This window comes from Salvelinus fontinalis, chromosome 34 (assembly GCF_029448725.1).
Source record: "Salvelinus fontinalis isolate EN_2023a chromosome 34, ASM2944872v1, whole genome shotgun sequence".
Classification (NCBI taxonomy): domain Eukaryota; kingdom Metazoa; phylum Chordata; class Actinopteri; order Salmoniformes; family Salmonidae; genus Salvelinus; species Salvelinus fontinalis.
Window position 1 is genome coordinate 28735105 of NC_074698.1, and position 16515 is coordinate 28751619.

The following is a 16515-nucleotide window of genomic DNA, read 5'->3' on the forward strand; positions in this document are numbered from 1 at the left end:
GTGTGTGTGTGTGTGTGTGTGTGTGTGTGTGTGTGTGTGTGTGTGTGTGTGTGTGTACAAGCAATAGACAAGACTCAAGTATACTCTCTGAAAGGATCTGTTTCTAAGAGCCAATGTGGCAATAATGATTTCGTTGTGTTCCATGATGGAATGTTGGCGCTGGTCTTGGCCTGCATCCTCAGCCAGGGGGTGTGGTCTGGTATGAGTCAGTCAGAGAGAGAGTTTCTAGCTACTGCTGCAGTAGTGTCCAATTCTATATTCACAATATTTACATTCCGCCTCCACTCCACATCTTACTGGCTCAAACTGGTATATTATTTTACACTTACATGATCTTATCCAAAAGGTATTTATATTTTCATACTGGTTCCCCATGGGATATGAACCCACAACCCTGGAGTTGCAAGCACCATGTTCTACCATCTAAGCCACACAGGACTGGTATACAGTGTCCTAATCCATTCCATTATATATCTGTCTGGGCCTCTTTCACACACAGTCCTCGTTCTTTCTCCATTTGTATTTTTTCCTCGTGTTTATTGGGTGAGTCATTTCCTGCGAGCCCAGTGTTCAGCTCCAGGAACAGTTCCTGTGGTAACATTCTCTCCCTACTGAGCTGCTTCAGCTGCCCCAATGCTGTGTTGCTGTTGTTTACAAAACTACCCCAATGCTGTGTTGCTGTTGTTTACAAAACTACCCCAATGCTGTGTTGCTGTTGTTTACATAACTACCCCAATGCTGTGTTGCTGTTGTTTACATAACTACCCCAATGCTGTGTTGCTGTTGTTTACAAAACTACCCCAATGCTGTGTTGCTGTTGTTTACAAAACTACCCCAATGCTGTGTTGCTGTTGTTTACAAAACTACCCCAATGCTGTGTTGCTGTTGTTTACAAAACTACCCCAATGCTGTGTTGCTGTTGTTTACAAAACTACCCCAATGCTGTGTTGCTGTTGTTTACAAAACTACCCCAATGCTGTGTTGCTGTTGTTTACAAAACTACCCCAATGCTGTGTTGCTGTTGTTTACAAAACTACCCCAATGCTGTGTTGCTGTTGTTTACAAAACTACCCCAATGCTGTGTTGCTGTTGTTTACAAAACTACCCCAATGCTGTGTTGCTGTTGTTTACAAAACTACCCCAATGCTGTGTTGCTGTTGTTTACAAAACTACCCCAATGCTGTGTTGCTGTTGTTTACAAAACTACCCCAACGCTGTGTTGCTGTTGTTTACAAAACATAGTGAGTCTCTCTAGTTTCTATGTGTGACTAAGATACAGTCAATGGATGGGAGGAAGTTAGGAATGTCCGTATTAATCATGGCATGTTAACTAAGCCCTGGGCCTGCATTAATAAAGCTCTTAGAGTACGAGTGCTGATCTGGGATCAGTTCAGCCTTTTAGGTGATAATGAATAAGTTAACTGTTATGAATACTGGTCCTGACTGACTCAGAGGGAGAGGGTTGTTGATTTCATGTTGAGGTAAGCTGAAACCACATAAGTGCTGGTCTGATTCAGACCAAGGCCTCTGATAGGCTTACAGCAAATGATAAGAAGCTCAGGCACTGTGATTGAGTCTTACATTACCTACATTCACCACACTTCTTTCTCTCTTTCTCTCTCCTTTCCTCCCTTCCCCTCTGTTTCTATCCGTCCCTCTGTTTCTATCCACCCCTCTGTTTCTATCCATCCCTCTGTTTCTATCCATCCCTCTGTTTCTATCCGTCCCTCTGTTTCTATCCATCCCTCTGTTTCTATCCATCCCTCTGTTTCTATCCATCCCTCTGTTTCTATCCGTCCCTCTGTTTCTATCCATCCCTCTGTTTCTATCTATCCCTCTGTTTCTATCCATCCCTCTGTTTCTATCTATCCCTCTGTTTCTATCCATCCCTCTGTTTCTATCCGTCCCTCTGTTTCTATCCATCCCTCTGTTTCTATCCGTCCCTCTCTTTCTATCCATCCCTCTCTTTCTATCCATCCCTCTGTTTCTATCCGTCCCTCTCTTTCTATCCATCTCATTTATTCTCCCTTGCTATATCACACTGTATCATCTCTTCCCCTGTCCTCTCTTTCCTCTTTCTTTGCCATCTCACTATTCCAATCTCTTGCCATCTCCTCTCTTCCTCTCATCTCTTTCTCCTGCTCTCTCTTTCTTCTCTCTCTTTCCCTCTCCTTCTGTCCTTAGCTCCAGCTACTCGACTGTGGCCCTAGAGTTTGAGAAGGCGCATCAGATCGCTCCCGTGTTCAACTCACCAAGGATGTCGCGGCGGAGCCTGCGTCTGCAGACCACGGGCGGTCTCTATGGCAACGACAGACTGGCTGACTCCCAGAACCACAGCAGCGGAGGGTCCAGTCGGACAGAGTCATGGTAAGACTACACAGGGTCCAGTCGGACAGAGTCATGGTAAGACTACACAGGGTCCGGTCAAAGAGAGTCATGGTCAGACTACACAGGGTCCAGTCGGACAGAGTCATGGTAAGACTACACAGGGTCCGGTCAGAGAGAGTCATGGTCAGACTACACAGGGTCCGGTCAGAGAGAGTCATGGTAAGACTACACAGGGTCCGGTCAGAGAGAGTCACGGTCAGACTACACAGGGTCCAGTCAGAGAGAGTCATGGTAAGACTACACAGGGTCCAGTCAGAGAGAGTCACGGTCAGACTACACAGGGTCCAGTCAGAGAGAGTCATGGTAAGACTACACAGGGTCCGGTCAGAGAGAGTCATGGTAAGACTACACAGGGTCCGGTCAGAGAGAGTCATGGTCAGACTACACAGGGTCCAGTCAGAGAGAGTCATGGTCAGACTACACAGGGTCCAGTCAGAGAGAGTCATGGTAAGACTACACAGGGTCCGGTCAGAGAGAGTCATGGTCAGACTACACAGGGTCCGGTCAGAGAGAGTCATGGTCAGACTACGCAGGGTCCAGTCAGAGAGAGTCATGGTCAGACTACGCAGGGTCCAGTCAGAGAGAGTCATGGTAAGACTACACAGGGTCAGGTCAGAGAGAGTCATGGTCATACTACGCAGGGTCCAGTCAGAGAGAGTCATGGTCAGACTACGCAGGGTCCTGTCAGAGAGAGTCATGGTCAGACTACACAGGGTCCAGTCAGAGAGAGTCATGGTAAGACTACACAGGGTCCAGTCAGAGAGAGTCATGGTCAGACTACGCAGGGTCCTGTCAGAGAGAGTCATGGTAACACTACACAGGGTCCAGTCAGAGAGAGTCATGGTCAGACTACACAGGGTCCTGTCAGAGAGAGTCATGGTAACACTACACAGGGTCCAGTCAGAGTCATGGTAAGACTACACAGGGTCCAGTCAGAGAGAGTCATGGTAAGACTACACAGGGTCCAGTCAGAGAGAGTCACGGTAAGACTACACAGGGTCCAGTCAGAGAGAGTCACGGTCAGACTACACAGGGTACAGTCAGAAAGAGTCATGGTAAGACTACACAGGGTCCAGTCAGAGAGAGTCACGGTAAGACTACACAGGGTCCGGTCAAAGAGAGTCATGGTCAGACTACACAGGGTCCAGTCAGAGTCATGGTCAGACTACACAGGGTCCAGTCAGAGAGAGTCACGGTCAGACTACACAGAGTCCGGTCAGAGAGAGTCATGGTAACACTACACAGGGTCCGGTCAAAGAGAGTCATGGTCAGACTACACAGGGTCCAGTCAGAGTCATGGTCAGACTACACAGGGCCCAGTCAGAGAGAGTCATGGTAACACTACACAGGGTCCAGTCAGAGAGAGTCATGGTAAGACTACACAGGGTCCAGTCAGAGAGAGTCATGGTAACACTACACAGGGTCCAGTCAGAGAGAGTCATGGTCAGACTACACAGGGTCCAGTCAGAGAGAGTCATGGTAAGACTACACAGGGTCCAGTCAGAGAGAGTCATGGTCAGACTACACAGGGTCCAGTCAGAGAGAGTCATGGTCAGACTACACAGGGTCCAGTCAGAGAGAGTCATGGTAACACTACACAGGGTCCAGTCAGAGAGAGTCATGGTCAGACTACACAGGGTCCAGTCAGAGTCATGGTAAGACTACACAGGGTCCAGTCAGAGAGAGTCATGGTCAGACTACACAGGGTCCAGTCAGAGAGAGTCATGGTAAGACTACACAGGGTCCAGTCAGAGAGAGTCACGGTAAGACTACACAGGGTCCAGTCAGAGAGAGTCATGGTAAGACTACACAGGGTCCAGTCAGAGAGAGTCATGGTCAGACTACACAGGGTCCAGTCAGAGAGAGTCATGGTAAGACTACACAGGGTCCGGTCAGAGAGAGTCATGGTAAGACTACACAGGGTCCAGTCAGAGTCATGGTAAGACTACACATGGTCCAGTCAGAGAGAGTCATGGTAAGACTACACAGGGTCCAGTCAGAGAGAGTCACGGTAAGACTACACAGGGTCCGGTCAGAGAGAGTCACGATAACACTACACAGGGTCCAGTCAGAGAGAGTCATGGTAAGACTACACAGGGTCCGGTCAGAGAGAGTCACGATAACACTACACAGGGTCCAGTCAGAGAGAGTCATGGTCAGACTACACAGGGTCCTGTCAGAGAGAGTCACGGTAAGACTACACAGGGTCCAGTCAGAGTCACGGTAAGACTACACAGGGTCCAGTCAGAGAGAGTCATGGTAAGACTACACAGGGTCCAGTCAGAGAGAGTCACGGTAAGACTACACAGGGTCCAGTCAGAGAGAGTCACGGTCAGACTACACAGGGTACAGTCAGAAAGAGTCATGGTAAGACTACACAGGGTCCAGTCAGAGAGAGTCACGGTAAGACTACACAGGGTCCGGTCAAAGAGAGTCATGGTCAGACTACACAGGGTCCGGTAAAAGAGAGTCATGGTCAGACTACACAGGGTCCAGTCAGAGTCATGGTCAGACTACACAGGGTCCAGTCAGAGAGAGTCACGGTCAGACTACACAGAGTCCGGTCAGAGAGAGTCATGGTAACACTACACAGGGTCCAGTCAGAGAGAGTCACGGTAAGACTACACAGGGTCCAGTCAGAGTCATGGTCAGACTACACAGGGTCCAGTCAGAGAGAGTCATAGTAAGACTACACAGGGTCCAGTCAGAGAGAGTCACGGTCAGACTACACAGGGTCCGGTCAGAAAGAGTCATGGTAACACTACACAGGGTCCGGTCAGAGAGAGTCATGGTAACACTACACAGGGTCCAGTCAGAGAGAGTCATGGTAACACTACACAGGGTCCAGTCAGAGAGAGTCATGGTAAGACTACACAGGGTCCGGTCAGAGAGAGTCATGGTAACACTACACAGGGTCCAGTCAGAGAGAGTCATGGTAAGACTACACAGGGTCCGGTCAGAGAGAGTCATGGTCAGACTACACAGGGTCCAGTCAGAGAGAGTCATGGTCAGACTACACAGGGTCCAGTCAGAGAGAGTCATGGTAACACTACACAGGGTCCGGTCACAGAGAGTCATGGTAAGACTACACAGGGTCCGGTCAGAGAGAGTCATGGTAACACTACACAGGGTCCGGTCAGAGAGAGTCATGGTAAGACTACACAGGGTCCGGTCAGAGAGAGTCATGGTAACACTACACAGGGTCCAGTCAGAGAGAGTCACGGTAAGACTACACAGGGTCCAGTCAGAGAGAGTCATGGTAACACTACACAGGGTCCGGTCAGAGAGAGTCATGGTAAGACTACACAGGGTCCGGTCAGAGAGAGTCATGGTAACACTACACAGGGTCCAGTCAGAGAGAGTCATGGTAACACTACACAGGGTCCAGTCAGAGAGAGTCACGGTAAGACTACACAGGGTCCAATCAGAGAGAGTCATGGTCAGACTACACAGGGTCCAGTCAGAGAGAGTCACGGTAAGACTACACAGGGTCCAGTCAGAGAGAGTCATGGTAACACTACACAGGGTCCAGTCAGAGAGAGTCATGGTAACACTACACAGGGTCCAGTCAGAGAGAGTCATGGTAACACTACACAAGGGAAGGGAGTCAATGGACACACACACAAACGCACTCATGCAGACACAAAAGAAACATTAGCCATATATTAACATTAAACATGTACACGCAGATGCACTCGGAGGCAGATGCACTCGGAGGCAGATGCACTCGGAGGCAGATGCACTCGGAGGCAGATGCACACGGAGGCAGATGCACACGGAGGCAGATGCACACGGAGGCAGATGCACTCGGAGGCAGATGCACTCGGAGGCAGATGCACTCGGAGGCAGGCACACACTGACTTCTATATTCTCTACCAATCTTTCTCCTGTCTCTCAGGATGGTGAGGAGCAGAAAGCAGCAGTCTGCCTCCAGCTCCCTGTCCCTGAACCAGTCCCTGAACCTGAACCAGAACCTGTCCCTGAACCAGTCCCTGTCCCTGAACCAGTCCCAGTCCCTGAACCAGTCCCAGTCCCTGAACCAGACGCCACGCAAGACCCTCTCCTTCTCCACCACCAACACTCCCTCTACGGGCTGCACCACTGCCAGCGATGCCTCCCTGCTGTCCTCCATCCTGGACCAGTCCGGCCTCCGCCAGCGATCCACCACCACTACTACCACAGACGGCTACTGGGGTCAGTCCAAGGGGAAAGGGCAGGGCATGGGTCATACGATCAGAGGAAGGGTTACGTTTGATAGAGAGGATACATTAGCTCTATTCTGGTCCCAGACCTGTAGGGTATGTGCATTAGCCAACTCCTCCGACTATCGTTGGCTTGACATAACAGGTATGGTCAGACAGTCTGTCATACAATGGCTAAAGCACAGGTCTAGGACCAGTCAACCGCATTAGAATATAAGAGGTAAAACTAGGACTGTAGCAGTTTAAGATAACTAGCTAGCATGCTAATTTTAATTACTGCAGTTTGTTGTTTGTGTGTCTATCTGATATGTAAGGCAGGACTGATGAATGGTTTGTGGGAATACCAGGGGAGAGACGAGGCAGGCTGATTTGTATAATCTCTCCATTTAATCCCTTTGATGTGGTTTTACAGAGATTAGTTGTGTTATTACCCGTGTGACCCAATACAATTAATGAATCAGTATTCAATAATCTCCCGCTGGCTTGGATGATTTGATAATGCTTTATTTCCTCTAGGTTCAGATCAGGATACCAGTCTGAAAGGTGAGACTTCACCATTCATTCTAATGATATTTGTGAGCATTCACCCGGGTAGTGATGTTTTATTGCGCATCATCACAACACTTTTCCAGGAAGTAAACACAGGCTTTAAGGCTAGCTCTGATGTGTAAAATAATGATATTTTGAGACCATATAAATAGATTGATGAGAAATATATGAAGAAATGGTTTTCTAGTCAGAGTTGTTCTTAAAAATGTTCCTCTTGTGTGTGTTTCCCCCAGGAAGGAGTGCAAGGACGGACCACAGCTCAACGGGTGCGAACGGCGGCGTCAACACTGTGTCGCACAGCCACACCATGGTCGCCAACGGTTACATCTGTAAAGACTGTTCCATACACTCTGAGAGGAAAGAAGCTCTCACCACATACTCCTCCTCTTCCTCGTCTCAGGCTGCCTTTGCTGCAGCAGCTGCCGCCACCTTCTCCTCTTCCTCGTCTCAGGCTGCCTCTGCTGCAGCAGCTGCCTCCGCCCTTTCATCCTCTTCCTCGTCTCAGGCTGCCTCTGCTGCAGCAGCTGCTGCCGCCATCTCATCATCATCAGCCTCATCCTCCAGTTTATACTGCACGGTCAAGAGTCAGAGGAGCAAGACAGGTGAGAACTGTACCTAGTGTGCACACAACTGACTGGGGAGTTGAACAGGGCTGTGTTCATTAGGCACCAAATGGAAGAAAACAGACTGAAACATGGAGGGACAATCTGGACGCACATTTCATGTTCTATTGCAAAACGCTTTCTGTTGCATTCCCTAATGAACATGACCCAGTGTTCCTCTCCTAGGAGAAAGGTAAACAGGAGGTTCTTTCTGTTTGATGGTTTATAAATCTGTGCATATCACACTGTTTCCTTAAGTCCTGAGTCCTGTTAGAAGACCAAAATAAGTTAAAATGATCAGTCAACCAGCCATTTCTTATGTGTTTCTCTGTTTCTGTTCGCTTGTTAGTGCTGACACTACGTGGGTTTCCACTTAGGAGAAGGACCCATTTCTCCACCTTTTATATGCGTGGCTAAGGTAACTAACCTGCTGTCCTTTCTCTGTCTAGGTCTCCTGGTGTCAGTCTCTAACACATGTGTCCACTACAGCAGACGAGCCCTGGCCCCTATAGTGTCCCTGGTAACACTGCTCTTCCAGAATGTTCTGTGGCTGGGCACTAGGGCCAGGAGCCACACAGGCAAAGGTATACGAGATGCTTACTACTGGGGTCTGTTCAGAGGGGCGCAACTTTACAAAATGTTCGCGTAGAAATTTATTATGTAGAACAGATATGGTGCAGAATTAGGCATCATATTAGCTCTATTCATTGTATTTCTATCTGCAAGTTTTACCTCACTGAATTCCCCCTTATACTACTTCCCTTCCCACCCATCTCTCTCTCCTTCTTTTTTTACTGTCCTTCATGGTTTGATTTATTCAAAGCTGTTCAACCTGATAGTCTCAAGGGACTAGACTCCAGTTAATTGTAATAGTGCTATAAAAATATATATTTTTAAGATTCAAAGGGATTTCCACTCCTGTCTCTTCCCAGCCTCAAAACTGTGACGTTGGAGGTGGAAATGGAATAGCCTGGTCCCAGATCTGTATGAGCCTTAACATTAGTCAGATGAGTTGTTTAAATGAAGCAAAAATACAAAATTATACTAGTCTGAGTAGTCGGCTAAATAAAACAAAATACTGATCTGGTCCCGGGCTGGAAAGGGAACGGTGTTTTAACAGACAGATTGTCTGACCTGACCTTTGATGTGTGGTATGGTTGTGTCACTAGGTGTCCTGGCATCCCTCTTAGACAGGGCCAGACGGGCTGTCTCCTCCAGCGTGTCCCGTGTCTCTTGGCTCTTTAAGCAGACCACTCTCCACAGGATGATGGGCTACAGGGCCAACGGCTACGAAGGAAAAGGTACCTGACCCACCGCCGACCTGAGGTCAGGAGGCATGGGTCAAAGGTCATCGATCATCAACGCTGACCATTCCCCACCTCAGTGACCCTCTTTTTTTCAGCCCTCTATTTCCACTGTCCGCCGACACAACTTTTCTTTCTCAAGCTCTTGGTCTTTGCATTTCTGTGTCTGTGAAAACCTATCTGTGAAGGCTGGGCATAAGGTTAACTGTGCATGTATAGTAATGGTTTGGTGGATTATAATGTAGAGGAATGCTTCTCTCCACAGTATGTACAGATGCTGTTTTCTACTGTGTAGTTTCACCACAGATAACTCTATTTCAGTCTTCAGAGCCTCTCTCTCCAGCTCTGTCCATCTACCTCTGTATAGTTGTGGCCAAAAGTTTTGAGAATGACACAAATATTAATTTTCACAAAACTGCTGCCTCAGTTTGTATGATGGCAATTTGCATATACTCCAGAATGTTATGAAGAGTGATCAGATGAATTGCAAAGTCCCTCTTTGCTATGCAAATGAACTAAATCCCCCAAAAACATTTCCACCTCATTTCAGCCCTGCCACAAAAGGACCAGCTGACATCATGTCAGTGATTCTCTCGTTAACACAGGTGTGAGTGTTGACGAGGACAAGGTCAGAGATCACTCTGTCATGCTGATTGAGTTCGAATAACAGACTGGAAGCTTCAAAAGGAGGGTGGTGCTTGGAAGCATTGTTCATCTTCTGTCAAGCATAGTTACCTGCAAGGAAACACCTGCCGTCATCATTGCTTTGCATAAAAAGGGCTTCACAGGCAAGGATATTGCTGCCAGTAAGATTGCACCTAAATCAACCATTTATCAGATCATTAAGAACTTCAAGGAGAGCGGTTCAATTGTTGTGAAGAAGGCTTCAAGGCCCCCAAGAAAGTCCAGCAAGCTCCAGGACCGTCTCCTAAAGTTAAAACAGCTGTGGGATCGGGGCACCACCAGTATAGAGCTTGCTCAGGAATGGCAGCAGGCAGGTGTGAGTGCATCTGCACGCACAGTGAGGCAAAGACTTTTGGAAGATGGCCTGGTGTGAAGAAGGGCAGCAAAGAAGCCACTTCTCTCCAGGAAAAACATCAGGGACAGACTGATATTCTGCAAAAGGTAAAGGGATTGGACTGCTGAGGACTGGGGTAAAGTCATTTTCTCTGATGAATCCACTTTCCTATTGTTTGGGGCATCCGGAAAAAAGCTTGTCCGGAGAAGACAAGGTGAGCGCTACCGTCAGTCCTGTGTCATGCCAACAGTAAAGCATCCTGAGACCAATCATGTGTGGGGTTGCTTCTCAGCCAAGGGAGTGGGCTCACTCACAATTTTGCCTAAGAACACAGCCATGAATAAAGAATGGTACCAACACATCCTCCGAGAGCGACTTCTCCCAACCATCCAGGAACAGTTTGCTGACGAACAATGCCTTTTCCAGCATGATGGCGCACCTTGCCATAAGGCAAAAGTGATAACTAAGTGGCTCGGGGAACAAAACATTGATATTTTGGGTCCATGGCCAAGAAACTCCCCAGACCTTAATCCCATTGAGAACTTGTGGTCAAGCCTCAAGAGGCGGGTGAACAAACAAAAACCCACAAATTCTGACAAACTCCAAGCATAGATTATGCAAGAATGGGCTGCCATCAGTCAGGATGTGTCCCAGAAGTTAATTGGCAGCATGCCAGGGCAGATTGCAGAGGTCTTGAAAAAGAAGGGTCAACACTGCAAATATTTACTCTTTGCATCAACTTCATGTAATTGTCAATAAAAGCCTTTGACACTTATGAAATGCTTGTAATTATATTTCACTATTCCATAGTAACATCTGACAAAAAATATCTAAAGACACTGAAGCAGCAAACTTTGTGGAAATGAATATTTGTGTCATTCTCAAAACTTTTGGCCACGACTGTATGCTCATCACTGAAACGGTCCTCCATACTTCTTAAAGAGACAGACAGAACTCCTGGACCACCTCACTGCATGGCACTCATCTTTGTTTTCTCCCTCTGTCTGTCTGTCTTCTCTCTTCATCCATCTCTGGTTTAATACAGGTCCTCTTGATTACTTCATAAATAAATGGTCTTCTTTCCACTTTGGTTGGTTCCCTTGGTGACATGCAAATTTCCCTCTTACCTTCTCTTGTGTGTCGAAATATACAATGCGTCACACGCTCTTGATCGACACTCGCCTGCAGAATGAAACGTTTTGGTATGTAAATATGATTATTAAAAGTTTGTTGTGTTTCAGCTCATTCTAGTTACTGTGGGAGCATGAATGTAAAAGACCACGTGATGGGAGACGGACGCCAACACTTTTTGAATGGCTCGTTGTGTAAGTAGTCAACACGCTCACACACACACACACACACACATACACCCATGTTCATGGGCACACACAAACACAAATTCCCTCTCAAGTGCTCTATACGTGCCAGGGGGCCACTTCGTCACCCTGATTGACCCAGAGTTAATTCTATGTGTGACCTATTTCCAGATCAGGGCACAGGGGTTATGTGAAACACTAGGGCCAGTGGTCAGCCGGTCACACCTCTTTCACCAGTCAGTGACTGGACTCTGGCTACTGCTCTCCCTAGTCAGTTACAGCAGCTGTTTGGGTGTTTCCATATAAGCACTGAGAAGTTTTTTAAAGATTGTTTTGAAAAGGCCAAAACCCATAACGATCCATCAGATGTATCTCTGTGAATGTTTCACTTCACTTTAAAGATTGTTTCAAGGAAACTGGGAGAAGAAATAGCTAGTCCTTTAGTCCATATTCCATATTCCAAATTTCACTGGTGTCAGAGTCAGACAGAATGACATACGATCCTGACAATGCAGTTGACCAAAAGTCAAACAGAGAACAAAGGCCTGTTTGACACAGAAGTTGCTAATCCAAACATCTGAAGAGGAGGGAGGAAGGGCTGGGCTGTGATACCAAAGAGAGAACCTGGAACGTTGCCTTTCTTTGTTGCACATGCGTACATCTCAGAAGATTGCTTTTTCATATTAACGTGGTTCCTGTGTTCTAAGATTTGATCAATTACGCATTTTGATTGCAATAAAGACAACCTGGAACGCAACCAGAGATTGACAGACAGACAGTTCTCTGTCAACTGTGTTGCAGCTTTTACACTGTGGACATTTCACTCATTCAGAAGCATTTTTTCTATGGTTGGTAGTTTTTATAATATTGGATTTTCCTTTTCTTCATTTCTTTACATTCCAGAAAAAATGAATACATTTAAACAAAAATGTATAGACATACAAACAATGACTACATCTCATCTGCCCAGACCTGCATGCTCACACTCCCATCCCTAGTACCTGAATTATTGTTTGCAACTTGGTCTTAAATTCTACCAATTCGTACATTGCTATTTCAATAATACATCATTAGATTTTTCCATTTTGTCAATGATGGCGGATTGATCGATTTCCCAAGTTTTTAGTATCTGTTTTTTCAAAATGATTGATGAGAAAAGAATCGTCCAGCCCATTGGGTATCTCACTACACCCCCACATGACATGTCTTGAAATATGCAGACAGATGGATTACATCTATTACGTTGTAATACTTCTGATAGACAACTTTCTAGCTCCGCCCATAACTTCCAAACTTTGTAGCTTTCTCAGAAAGCATGGATTATGGAGTTATTATTAGTTTTACACTTGAGACATGACTTCGCTGTTGTGCTGTAGAATTTCAGAATTTTTCTCTTGTATAATAAATTCTAAACATTACTTTATACTGGATTAAGCGTACATTTTTGTTAACTGTAATTTCGTTAGTTATGCTCCAACTGTCCTTGCCTTTAGTTTTCCAAGTGGGACAGTTTATCGATGATTTCTGAAAAGCTGTCCAAGGATTATTCCATGAGGTCCTGTTTCTAGGGAGTGATATTGGTTGTTTTGGTAAAATCTGTTTCATGTTCTTCCATATTGTTAAAGTGTTCTTAACTATGTAGTTGTTAATGGTCTTAACTATGTAGTTAATGGTCTTAACTATGTAGTTGTTAATGGTCTTAACTATGTAGTTGTTAATGGTCTTAACTATGTAGTTAATGGTCTTAACTATGTAGTTAATGGTCTTAACTATGTAGTTGTTAATGGTCTTAACTATGTAGTTGTTAATGGTCTTAACTATGTAGTTGTTAATGGTCTTAACTATGAAGTTGTTAATGGTCTTAACTATGAAGTTGTTAATGGTCTTAACTATGAAGTTGTTAATGGTCTTAACTATGAAGTTGTTAATGGTCTTAACTATGAAGTTGTTAATGGTCTTAACTATGTAGTTGTTAATGGTCTTAACTATGTAGTTGTTAATGGTCTTAACTATGAAGTTGTTAATGGTCTTAACTATGAAGTTGTTAATGGTCTTAACTATGAAGTTGTTAATGCTCTTAGATTTATCCTTTGAAAATAGACACATGAAAATATTCTGGGGATGAGCGTGTGCATCTTCAATATGTACCCATCGTTCCTCTTTAGTGAGTTCAACTATATGTCACGAGTAAAAGCCTTGGGTAGTGAGTTGATACAATTACAAGTCTGGAAGGTTAAACCACCCTCTGACTTAGGAAGATGGAAAACTTTCCTTTTTATTCTATTCATTTTATTTGAATGCTTTTACATTTCATACATTATGTAGAACTTTTATTTGTCTTCTGATTTGTTAAGTTCTATACATTTTTTGCTTCTCAGTTGCGTTGATGTTTATTGCATTTAATTTTACATAATATTTCATTCATTTGTGTTTTGTTTTTTGTTTTTTCGTCCTTGTCTGCAATCCATCCATCATGTGGTCTGCCATCCATCCATCATGTGGTCTGCCTCAGGTGACGACTGTAAAGGGAAGCAGCACCTGGAGACCAACACACTGGTCCACAGTCACACACAGACCTCCAGAACTCACCGTCTACTGGGGGGTCTGTGGACCCTTATAGCTTACACAGGTTATAATCCCCTTCCTCCTCTCCCTGATTTCCTTACTGATCTAATACAAATACAGGTTAACCCCCTTCCTCCTCTCCCTGGCTTCCTTACTGATCTAATATACATACAGGTTATAACCCCCTTCCTCCTTCTCCTGGCTTCCTTACTGATCTAATACACATACAGGTTAACCCCCTTCCTTACTGATCTAATATACATACAGGTTAACCCCCTTCCTTACTGATCTAATACACATACAGGTTAACCCCCTTCCTTACTGATCTAATATACATACAGGTTAACCCCCTTCCTTACTGATCTAATACACATACAGGTTAACCCCCTTCCTCCTCCTCCTGGCTTCCTTACTGATCTAATACACATACAGGTTAACCCCCTTCCTTACTGATCTAATATACATACAGGTTAACCCCCTTCCTTACTGATCTAATACAAATACAGGTTAACCCCCTTCCTCCTCTCCCTGATTTCCTTACTGATCTAATACACATACAGGTTAACCCCCTTCCTTACTGATCTAATATACATGCAGGTTATAACCCCCTTCCTCCTCTCCCTGGCTTCCTTACTGATCTAATATGCATACAGGTTATAACCCCCTTCCTTACTGATCTAATACACATACAGGTTAACCCCCTTCCTCCTCCTCCTGGCTTCCTTACTGATCTAATACACATACAGGTTAACCCCCTTCCTCCTCCTCCTGGCTTCCTTACTGATCTAGTACACATACAGGTTAACCCCCATCCTCCTCTCCCTGGCTTCCTTCCTTACTGACCTAATACACATACATCAGAGTTGTATTGATCGGTCCAAACCGTAGCAAAACGTTCTGCAACAGAAACCAAAAACAAGCATTTCTTATTGAACAAGTTCAGGTAGTCCTTCCCTGACTCAGTCCGTTTGATTCTGTTTGGTGCCTAATGAATACGACCCTTGCTTTATAAACCTTGTGCACATAGACTTTTCATAGGAGTCTCTCATTGACATCAATGCAAATTATATACAAACTGTGGGTGTGGGGAAATACAATTCCCTTCCTTCCACTACTGGTCTAGGACCTGTTTTGTTGCACTGCAGATAGTGTCTGAGGTCAGGACTAGGCTCCATAGAGCTGATCTGAAATCAGTTGTGAACTGAAGCCTTGTCCTAATGCCCAGCATTTGTTATTACCATGTCATTAGCACTCTATTTACTGAATTGAATCACTATGATTTCTTCGTTTTTTTTACCTTTATTTTAACAGGTTAGTCTCATTGACATTGAGATAAAAATATATATTTTTTAAGAGAGACCTGGCCAAAATAGCAGCACATAAAGTTTCATACAAAGACCCTTTTCTAATGAAAGCTCCAACGTTGTGTGTTTGTTCTGACCTTCCAGGCTACTGTCTGCTCCAGCCAGGTTACTATGTAGTGAGGGCAGGCGTGGCGCTGGGGTCAGCAGTGGGGTCAGCAGTACGGTCAGTGGCTCAGAGACTCCTGTCGGTGCTGTGGCTATTCCTGGGAGCTCCAGGTTAGTTACCCTGTGTTGCATCCATCCTCTCTTCATCATCAGTATTTAGTTGTTTAATCAGTTGCTCTTTCTTATCATACACGCTACGTTACAGTAACGTTACCCCCCCCCCCCCCCCCCAGGTAAAGCAGCCAGACGGTTGTTGTGGTGTCTGGGGACAGGCTGGTACCAGCTGGTGTCTCTCATGTCTCTGTTCAACGTCTTCTTCCTGACCCGGTGAGAGCCTCTGTTACTGTATCCAACTCATGTGACTTTTGCCCGTGTAGTTCTCAGAAAGATCCATTTTTAGATTATTTGTATTGACCTACTATTGTTCTTTGTTATCAAAGGTTGAAGATTTAACTGTGGCTGTAACTTTTGATTGATGTGATTGACAGCAGAGACATTTCAGATATCTGGGGCAAACCGTAGTAAAACAGCCAAATGTTTAGCAATGGAAAATTACAGGTTTTTGTCATTGGACAAGTTTACATTGTACCTTCCTGCTTGTGTCTGAGACCCAGTTATCATTGTGCATGTTTGATAAATATTTATGACTGTTCTTGTGCAGGCTCTGTCTAACACGATAAATCTTAGATTGAATTATATTTTGGTTATATTTAGGCATTTGTCATTTCTTCAGATGAAATTAAATAATGAAAACAAAGGGTCATGATATATGGGTTCTGGCAATTAGATGCACATGACAGATATGATTCAATTATTTAGTCAAGACTTTTAAATATTAGATTTTGATTCAATTATTTCTCTCATCTGAGGAAGGAAAGGGTACAGTATCTTATCAGGTTATGTTTGACGGTGCGTGTCTCAGGTGTATTTTGCTCACTGCCCTGTGTGTGTGTGTGTGTCTTTCAGGTGCCTGCCCAGAATGTGGAAGCTCCTCCTCTTCCTCCTTCCCCTCCTGCTACTTCTGTGTGAGTCACCTGATGTAACCTACTTCACACACTAATAAGCCAATCTGTCAGCTGTGTAGCACCAGAGCTGTTAACCA

At 45.1% G+C, this 16515-nt stretch overlaps 1 protein-coding gene across 5 annotated transcripts in view; it reads left to right on the top strand.

The window, feature by feature from the left end:
• Nucleotides 1–16515, top strand: part of LOC129833665 (SUN domain-containing protein 1-like) — a 59146-nt gene that overhangs the window by 32491 nt on the left and 10140 nt on the right. For 2 of the 5 annotated variants that reach the window (XM_055898398.1, XM_055898394.1), the window contains 11 exons: nt 2185–2367; nt 6287–6582; nt 7107–7133; nt 7373–7741; nt 8191–8325; nt 8911–9042; nt 11305–11388; nt 13892–14008; nt 15393–15524; nt 15647–15740; nt 16380–16438. In XM_055898398.1, coding sequence (XP_055754373.1) covers nt 2258–2367; nt 6287–6582; nt 7107–7133; nt 7373–7741; nt 8191–8325; nt 8911–9042; nt 11305–11388; nt 13892–14008; nt 15393–15524; nt 15647–15740; nt 16380–16438 — 1555 coding nt within the window. In that variant the 5' untranslated portion in view covers nt 2185–2257. The remainder of the gene's footprint in view (nt 1–2184; nt 2368–6286; nt 6583–7106; nt 7134–7372; nt 7742–8190; nt 8326–8910; nt 9043–11304; nt 11389–13891; nt 14009–15392; nt 15525–15646; nt 15741–16379; nt 16439–16515) is intronic. The other 3 variants (XM_055898395.1, XM_055898397.1, XM_055898396.1) reach the window with 3 other exon arrangements.